Below are 10,024 nucleotides of genomic sequence, written 5' to 3' on the forward strand. Positions count from 1 at the left end.
TATGTATTTCTGTTGTATTTTTGACTTTGTTTTGTTTTACCTCATATGTAACTCTGTGTTGTTGTTTTTATCGCACTGCTTTGCTTTATCTTTGCCAGGTCGCAGTTGTAAATGAGAACTTGTTCTCAACTGGTTTACCTGGTTAATTAAAGGTGAAATAAAAAATAAAAAATAAAAATAGATAGATAGATAGATAGATAGATAGATAGATAGATAGATAGATAGATAGATAGATAGATAGATAGATAGATAGATAGATAGATAGATAGATACGACGAGAAATAACCAACCCCCTTTCTCTCCTCTCTCCACAGCTCTCATTGTGAGGAGCCGGCAGTGGTGTGAGATGATGCCTTGCTTGGAAGACGAGGGCTGTGACCTCTTAGTAAACCACTCAGGCTGGACCTGCACACAGCCGGGGGGCCGGGTGAAGACCACCACGGTAAGACAAGACTGCCAAGCCTCGTGACCACAATCTGTCACAGTTAAAGTGACCAGAGTTCATAGTCATAACACCTGTCCAGAGACCTGTCATAACACCTGTCAAGAGACCTGTCATAACACCTGTCCAGAGATCTGTCATAAGACCTGACCAGAGACGTCATAACACCTGTCCAGAGACCTGTCATAAGACCTGTCCAGAGGCCTGTCATAAGACCTGTCCAGAGACCTGTCATAACACCTGTCCAGAGACCTGTCATAACACCTGTCCAGAGACCTGTCATAAGTCTTGTCCAGAGACCTGTCATAAGACCTGTCCAGAGACCTGTCATAAGACCTGTCCAGAGAACTGTCATAAGACCTGTCCAGAGACCTGTCATAACACCTGTCCAGAGACATGTCATAAGACATGTCCAGAGATCTGTCATAAGTCCTGTCCAGAGACCTGTCATAACACCTGTCCAGAGACCTGTCATAAGTCTTGTCCAGAGACCTGTCATAACACCTGTCCAGAGACCTGTCATAAGACCTGTCCAGAGACCTGTCATAACTCCTGTCCAGAGACCTGTCATAACACCTGTCCAGAGAACTGTCATAAGACCTGTCCAGAGACCTGTCATAACACCTGTCCAGAGACATGTCATAAGACATGTCCAGAGATCTGTCATAAGTCCTGTCCAGAGACCTGTCATAACACCTGTCCAGAGACCTGTCATAAGTCTTGTCCAGAGACCTGTCATAACACCTGTCCAGAGACCTGTCATAAGACCTGTCCAGAGACCTGTCATAACTCCTGTCCAGAGACCTGTCATAAGTCCTGTCCAGAAACCTGTCATAAGACCTGTCCAGAGACCTGTCATAACACCTGTCCAGAGACCTGTCATAAGTCCTGTCCAGAGACCTGTCATAAGTCCTGTCCAGAGACCTGTCATAACTCCTGTCCAGAGACCTGTCATAAGTCCTCTCCAAATCAAATCAAATCAAATCAAATCAAATTTTATTGGCCACATGCGCCGAATACAACAGGTGCAGACATTACAGTGAAATGTTTACTTACAGCCCTTAACCAACAGTGCATTTATTTTTAACAAAAAAGTAAAAAAAAAAAATATATATATATATAAATAACAACAACAAAAAAAGTGTTGAGAAAAAAAGAGCAGAAGTAAAATAAAATAACAGTAGGGAGGCTATATATACAGGGGGGTACCGGTGCAGAGTCAATGTGCGGGTGCACCGGCTAGTTGAGGTAGTTGAAGTAATATGTACATGTGGGCAGAGTTAAAGTGACTATGCATAAATAATTAACAGAGTAGCAGCAGCGTAAAAGGATGGGGTGGGGGGGCAGTGCAAATAGTCTGGGTAGCCATGATTAGCTGTTCAGGAGTCTTATGGCTTGGGGGTAGAAGCTGTTGAGAAATCTTTTGGACCTAGACTTGGCACTCCGGTACCGCTTGCCGTGCGGCAGCAGAGAGAACAGTCTATGACTAGGGTGGCTGGAGTCTTTGACAATTTTGAGGGCTTTCCTCTGACACCGCCTGGTATAGAGGTCCTGGATGGCAGGAAGCTTGGCCCCAGTGATGTACTGGGCCATACGCACTACCCTCTGTAGTGCCTTGCGGTCGGAGGCCAAGCAGTTGCCATACCAGGCGGTGATGCAACCAGTCAGGATGCTCTCGATGGTGCAGCTGTAGAATGTTTTGAGGATCTGAGGACCCATGCCAAATCTTTTCAGTCTCCTGAGGGGGAATAGGCTTTGTCGTGCCCTCTTCACGACTGTCTTCAGGCCCTATGACGACACACACACAAAGACAGAACGCCTTGCCAGCCAGACAGACAGCGAAAGTCAACCACTTTTCAAGGACAGACAGGAGAGAAACAACTAACTGCAGATCCTGGCAGTCTAGAGCGACACAGCAAGGTACAGATGAATTCCGTTTCCCCTAAATGTCATATGCATGATTACTCCTTTGTGATGGCAAATGACACACTTGTTTTCTCTTCTGTAATGATGTTGGGCAAGATGACGCCGACAGACGTGCCAGCTCTGCTTCTAGCTCCTAAGCACAAGCATTTCGCTACACCCACAATAACATCAGCTAAATATGTGTATGTGACCAATAAAATGTGATTTGATTTGAACAGCATCCGGTGAAATATTGAACGCATTCAGACATGAACAGTGACTTGTCCGAGATGAACCTGTAGGGTTTCGATGTTAACACAGTAATGATATCTGTAATGATGGATACATTTATATTCGATCCCTGTTTAATCAGCTTCAGTCAATAATACAGGGGAGATTCAATTGGCAGGGTGCCAAAATCAAATAAATAAAAGTCTAGAACCCTGGTTCATTGGCCTTACCTTAATGTTTTGCCTCTGTTTTGGAATTCCTATTACAGATGTACAAGATGGTTACAAGACGGTTATGAATTATTCAATGCATACTCACCCCAAAGGTGCACTTGTTCGAAGTCTTCACCTGGAATCAACTACGAAACTTCCCTTTAAGGGACACAAATATTTTTCCTGCCCATATCCTCTTCCGTTGTTAATGTTTCTAGAAACCTTTGAGTGCGATCCCGAAATATAAATATACTGTCTCCCTATGTCGGGGCATCTGTGCTATGCATGATTTCCACTGTAGTCTGGTTTGGATTCAAGCAGGCAAATGATGCTATGGCTAAAGAAAACCAACCATGGTATATTTAAGCAAAAAGGCCTGAGGGGGTGTGGTATATGGCCAATATACCACAGCTAAGGGCTGTTTTTTAGCACGACACAACGCGGAGTGTCTGGATACAGCCCTTTGCTGTGGTATATTGGCCATATTCCACAAACTAGAGGTACCTTATTGCTATTATTAACTGGTTACCAACGTAATTAGAGCAGTAAAAATAAATGTTTTGTCATACCCATGGTATACGGTCTGATATACCACGGCTGTCAGCCAATCGGCATTCAGGGCTCGAACCACCCGGTTTATAATTGTCTGTAGTCTGCTTGTGGATCTCTGTCAGGGAATGTTTACTTGTGAGGTCATTTTTGATAATGTGTGTTTACTGATATTATTGTCCACTTGGGGAAATAATGTTTACAACATCATGCACAGATTAAAGGGCATTAAACATGTAGGACAACAATAATTACGTACAACTACAATACAGTCAACACAAAATATACAGTCAATATAGTGAAGGATAAACTGCAAGTTCATTTGATATCGGGGTTTGTAACGCATGGTTGAGATGCAAGGGGATGCTTGAATTATCAGTCATCAATATAGCAAGAATGACCTCTATACTGTGTCCTCTATTGCAATGGGGTAGGAAAAATGACGCCTGCATGACATTGTATTGTAAGTGTGGGGGCAGTAACTTATGCAGAGCACTAAGGCAAACTTCAGTTAAGTTGCTTTGTGAATGCCCTGAGAGCAGGGAAGACATTTTGCTTTGCTTTGTCATTTCCTCTATGATGTTGTCATAATTTGTAGCGTAACCAAATGGCTAGAGGGCAGTGTGGAGCCCCACACTATCTTTGGTACATTAAGGGCCGTGACAAATCGCCGTGATTTTGAAACGACTCTGATTACATTTAAAATCTTTATCTGTGTATGGAGAAGATCTGTCACACCCTTTAACCCCTGTAATGTTGGTTCATCAAAAGGGATGTTATTTAATTGAATGAAGGCTCAGTCAGACAGTGAGGTCTGCCTCACGACACAGTATTCACCACTTCATTTACGTCTTGTGCGCGTCTAATCTCAACCTGAGCAACAGCTTGGCATCATTAGAGAGAGTTCATTAACTGAAATGAACGTGACACAGTCAGAGAATAAAGAACATTCTGTGCAATTTTATCTACAGAATGCAAGAAAAAAATGTATTGTTAATATTTCAAAGTATTTACGAGAGAGAGAGAGAGAGAGAGAGAGAGACTTTAACTATTTGCACATTGTTACAACACTGTATATATACATAATATGACATTTGAAATGTCTTTATTCTTTTGAAACTTCTGAGTGTAATGTTTACTGTTAATATTTATTGTTTATTTCACTTTTGTTTACTATCTACTTCACTTGCTTTGGCAATGTTAACACACGTTTCCCATGCCAATAAAGCCCTTAAATTGAAATTGAATTGAGAGAGAGAGAGAATATCTGCAGCTCGAAACATTCAGACTCCTGATGTCAACCCCCAATGTTTTCTGAATCACACATAACATACTGCATTGAGTCCCCTGAAGTGATGGGCTTGCCATTTTATCGACAGTAGCGTCACCATAAATGCATTGCTTACACAAGCAGTAGGGCTCTCAGAGCCAGATGTCGCATGTCGTCCTGCATTCTCTTCTCCCCTGATGGCTGTTGTGTTCCTATCGATTTCCAGGTCTCCTGACGATGGCGGGGACAGACGCTCCCGAGAGAGAGAGGGGATGGTGTGTGAGCTGCTTGCTATAGTCCATCGTCACCGCCTGTGTGGAGCATACGTCGTCTTATCATCAGCTGTCCGTCTATTGTTCTGTGCAGCAGCGTGAAGCCACGTAGAACCTACGTTGCCAAAGGCCCGGACTCCAAATACAGGAGCTGGAGCTTAACATGGGACATATGAACTTTGCAATGCTCTATTATTCCATGGGAGACCGAACATATTTTTCAGTTGAGTTTGGATAATTCTAATGTGTGTCGTCATGAACTTCTGGATCTGACCCAACCTAGACTTTGGACACGGGACACAAATGTTCTTTTGGAGTTTTACGCTTGGCAACTCCTCTGTAGTGATTTTACAGACCAAAGAAAAAGATAGCCGACTGCTCCATGTTTTGGAGGACACAGTGGACTTTGGGATAAGGGGTTTAGAGACTTCTCCAAGTTGATGAAACATGCAATCCCATATTCCCACTCACACTATTACAGACTCTAGACATACCCACAAATGTACACATGGTGATAAAAGTGATGTGTTGTGCAGAGTAATTGTGTACAAATGAATGACGGAAACTGGATGGCAAAAGTCAAGGGACATTGTGTAATTTGTCAATTATGTTTCTCTTGGACTACTAAACTGTACTTGTATACTCACTGCTCTATTTTGAACATACATTAAATCAAATATACATTTTCAATTGCTATATTTGGACGATTTTCAGTCAGCATGACTGGTTATAGTGAAACAAGCAAATCATTTCTCACCAGTAAAGAATTGGAGGAAAATAGTAAATCCGTCATATCTGTTTGGGGGAAAGAAACATTAAATGTATTTTCAAAAGCCTAAAGTTATATATTTAACAGTTTTATATGTTGTATCTTTGTAGAAAACCTTATTTAACACTGGAAATGTGGTCACATTGCCAATCATAAACTGTGGATACACAATGAGCTATGTCCTTAAGCTACTGGTCTCTCTTGTTCATTTGAACAAGTTTTTTCATCATAAAAAGTCAATTATTTAACATGAAATGAGGAAAGTACAGAATTAAAGTATTCAGATAATAGTACAGAGCCCATTTCTGAAGAAAGGTCATATGTTCTATATGTTCTACTTTTAAAGTCCCTCAGTAACCTTTGTGAAAATGTTGCACAATTTGGTGTTTTACTTTTCAAACCACTTTAACTACATTCAACAACCAAGTTACCGCCATTTTCAATGGAAGGGGGAGACATTTAGTGAGTTACCCATTGACGACTACAGTTCGCAACCAAAGCTCAGAAAGTTACAAGGCAACTTTGCAATAGCCAATGGGGGAAGGAAGCTCTCGAGCTAGTGAGCTTTGACACTGCTGGTTAGGCTACCACCAACATACTGTTTTGCATGCTGTTCAAAAGAAACACACATGATGGACATTTTGGCAATATGCTACTGAAGGTAGTGAGCAGTATGAGCGTCCTGTTAGTAGTGCAAACCTAGTGGTGGGATTATGCCACAGCAGCTCAAAGTATTCTTCCTTGATCAGTATTGGATCAATGAGTGGCAAATACATACTCTATATGGGCCAATTTAAACACAACTTATACCACTGTCTGTAGTCTCAATGCAAGTTTTCTCTGGGATTCTGTAAAGATTTTATGTTATATCAGAGACACTTCATGGGAATATCATATACATAGGTAAACATTGATTTACAACATCGATCATCCTACAGTACCATCTAGACAAACATGGATTTCATTAATTGTTTCCTCATAATTTCAACTGACTTTATCAACATAATCCGGTTGCATCAATGTGGCTAATTGGTATAATTAGTAAAAACGTCTCAATAACATACAGATTATACACAATATTTCCTTTAGATTTTGAGGATGGAAGACATGAGTATCATGCTCTTTAGATGTTGTTCTCACATGGCCATTTAAATGCCTTTGTGCCATCAAAGTAAAATTACAGCAAAGAGGATATCAAATCACTTGCATTGAGTATTTCCATATGACGTACAGTCCAAAATTAGTGGCACTCTTGATAAAGATGAGCAAAAAACAAATAATAAACATACTGAGCTCCAAAAAATGTATTTGTATTTATATAAATTACCACAGAAACAGAGCATCATATACAGTGGGGTGTGAAATTATTGACACCATTGATAAAGATGAGCAAACATCACTGTATAAAATAAAATATTCAAATACAATTTACTTAATACTAATGCAATTGCTCAGAGAAAGAGATTTTGTTAAACAAGTAATATCTTCTTTTTTTTCTCAAAAAGATAGGGGTCAAAATTATTGGCACCCCGGTTTTCAATGTCTTTCAATACCTCACCTTGCGAGGATAACGGCACTGAGCCTTTTTCTAAAATGTTTTATGAATTGGAGAACACATTGGGAGGGATCTTAGACCATTCCTACATACAGAATCCTTCCAGATACTTGATATCTTTCATCTGCGCTTATGGACTGCCCTCTCCAATTCAAACCACATGTTTTCAATGTTGTTTAAGTCCAGAGACTGAGATGGCCATTGCAAAATGTTGATTTTGTAGATAATTAATACATTTTTTGTGGATTCTTATGTGTGCTTGGGGTTATTGTCTTTCTGGAAGATCCACTTGCGGCCAAGTTTCAGCCACCTGGCAGAGGCAACCAGGTTTTTGGCTAAAATGTCTTGGTACTGGGTAAAGTTCATGATGCCGTTAACCTTAACAAGGGCCCCAGGACCAGTGGAAGCAAAATAGCCCCATAACATCAAAGATCCACCACTATATTTTACAGTAGGTATGGGGTTCTTTCGGCAAGACCCACTACTGGTTTACGTGGCCAAAGAGCTCTATTATCATGTCATCCAACAAATATAAACGGCAAGACTTTTCTAAACGGCATCGGCACTTGGATTGGAACATGTGCTATGGTCAGATGACATGAAAATAGAGCTCTTTGGCCAAGCACACCAGTGGTGGGTTTTGCATCGCAAGAAAGATGCATTTATCAAGGGTGCCAATCAATTTGGACCTGACTGTGTGTGAATATATTATCTTAATAGAATAGTTATGAGGCTTTTGAAAGCACAAAAAATACAGAATGGTTCAAATGTAGGACTTTGGTCTCAGATGCTGTGGTTTTATTACATTATCCGCTTTTATTTCTGAACTTTATTCTGGCCTAGTTTTTGTACCTACAGTACTATTAACCCACTTAAACTGAGAGTAAAATGAATTATGCTTCTGAAAGTCCTTATGCCATTTTGGTTTAAGGTATTTGGTAATAAATGTACTGTATTTTAAACAAAAGCTAAGTCATAGAAAGACATCACAAGTAGTTGACAGTAGGTTAACGTATACATTTTGCAAGATAGACTGTATGTGATTTTAGAATGTACTTGAATGTACTTCACCTTGTTGGCTTCGCACAAAATCGACCACGGAGACAGTGGCATGGAGGTTGTTCTTCGACTGTGACTTTTTTAACCTCGGTTCCAGAATAGACCCCTTAAAAGGTGAGTGTATTGATATCAGGTGTTCCAAGAAACAATATCTTTCCCTTTAACCAATTTTACCATCAATCCTCTTCAGTCAATATTTGTGCAGTGAATGTACTCAGTAAATATTTTCTGCATAAATGATAGCTACCAGCAATCAATTTGTATAGTTGTATTTTATCATGGATTTCCTCAGGATCAGCAAACAACCGGGAGAAGAAAATGGCATGAAGTTGCTTCATGTAATGGCTGCCTAACAAGGTGGCTGACATATTTCATTCCCCTTGATTGAATTCCAATAACCTGCTGGTATCCTGGAGGCAAATGTGTTAGAAGTCATGCCTCTACATATTTAATTTGGGTATTAAAATAATCATGTGGGGTTTTCTCAAGCTATGGATTTTTCAGGTAAAATGATGGCAAGATGGACTCCCTTCTAATGTTCTAAACCAGGGGTGGCCCATTCATTCCAGCCCGCGGGGGGTTTGAGTAAAATTATATATATATATATATATATATATTTATACATTTTTTGAGGGGGAGAGACATTTTTTGGGGGGGTTAAAAAAACACTCCAGGCCACACTTGAACGTCTAAAACTAGATAGAAAGTATGTAGAAATGATATTGGATCCATATATTTATATATTTTCAATTACCTGCATTTTGATTTTGATGGACAAATAGGTCCCCCAAAAAATCTGTGCAGCCCTCCATTGAATTTTGGTCCTCGAGCCAAAATCATTGCCCACCCCTGCGCTAAAGGCATATCAAATGGGTCACGTATTAATGGCATAATGTTCACAAAAGCTGACGCATTGTGTGTGTGTGTGTGTGTGTGTGAGAGAGAGTGAGAGAGAGAGAGAAAGAAAGGTCTCTATTCAATATGTATCACTGAAGTTCAACGTGACAGTGTGATTGAAATTTAAACACAATGTTCCCGTGTTAGCGGAGACTACATTCACGGTAAACGGTGCATTGGAAATTACCTTTAAATGTTTATTGCACGATCTGTAACTCTTCAGCGATACAGATTCAATAGAGCCCAAAGTATCTTCCTCCAACACAACACTGATTTTCTATTTGCGATGAAGTCCATGTCCTTTTACAGGTGATGAAAAAGACCTGACCATTTGAAACAACTGAAGATTTATAATATATGGTGTAAAGTTATTTTTGTTTTATCCTTGAAACCTTTGGTTGACTGTCCAGGGTCTGTGCTGTAACAAAGTGACAGACCATTTTTCTAATCTCTATCTTTAGTTCCCCACCAAAGAAAGTTCCGCGTTACAGAGAGGAACCAAACACATCGGACACAAACCTGATGTTTTAATATGATTGATGCATACTGTAACATTAACTTTCAATTAAATTGTCACATTGTACATTGTTGCTTGAATTACATACAATATGGAATGTTTTACTGTGCGTGCAATGGGGAAAGTACAATCAATATGCAATATACCTTCCACAGCTGCTTCCCCTACGGCTAAGGCAGCTATTATTTTCCCTCAGGCGAAAGATGTCAGGGGGAGAAAACATGGAAACACTACAAAGTCCCTGTGGTGTCATTAGTGTGTCAATATGTACAGTGTTTTATCTTAGACCTGCTGAACTATGCAAAACGGGTCAGCAATACAGCAAAACACAATTGCCATTTTTTTT

The 10,024-nt window shown here is 40.2% G+C and overlaps 1 protein-coding gene across 2 annotated transcripts in view; it reads left to right on the forward strand.

The window, feature by feature from the left end:
* Positions 1 to 5,945, forward strand: part of LOC121540535 (chemokine-like protein TAFA-5) — a 110,842-nt gene extending 104,897 nt beyond the window's left edge. For both annotated transcript variants that reach the window (XM_041849479.1, XM_041849480.2), the window contains exons 3-5: positions 315 to 442; positions 2,228 to 2,362; positions 4,836 to 5,945. In XM_041849479.1, coding sequence (XP_041705413.1) covers positions 315 to 442; positions 2,228 to 2,236 — 137 coding nt within the window. In that variant the 3' untranslated portion in view covers positions 2,237 to 2,362; positions 4,836 to 5,945. The remainder of the gene's footprint in view (positions 1 to 314; positions 443 to 2,227; positions 2,363 to 4,835) is intronic.
* Positions 5,946 to 10,024: the final 4,079 nt, after the last annotated feature.

This window comes from Coregonus clupeaformis, chromosome 26 (genome assembly GCF_020615455.1).
Source record: "Coregonus clupeaformis isolate EN_2021a chromosome 26, ASM2061545v1, whole genome shotgun sequence".
Classification (NCBI taxonomy): Eukaryota; Metazoa; Chordata; class Actinopteri; order Salmoniformes; family Salmonidae; genus Coregonus; species Coregonus clupeaformis.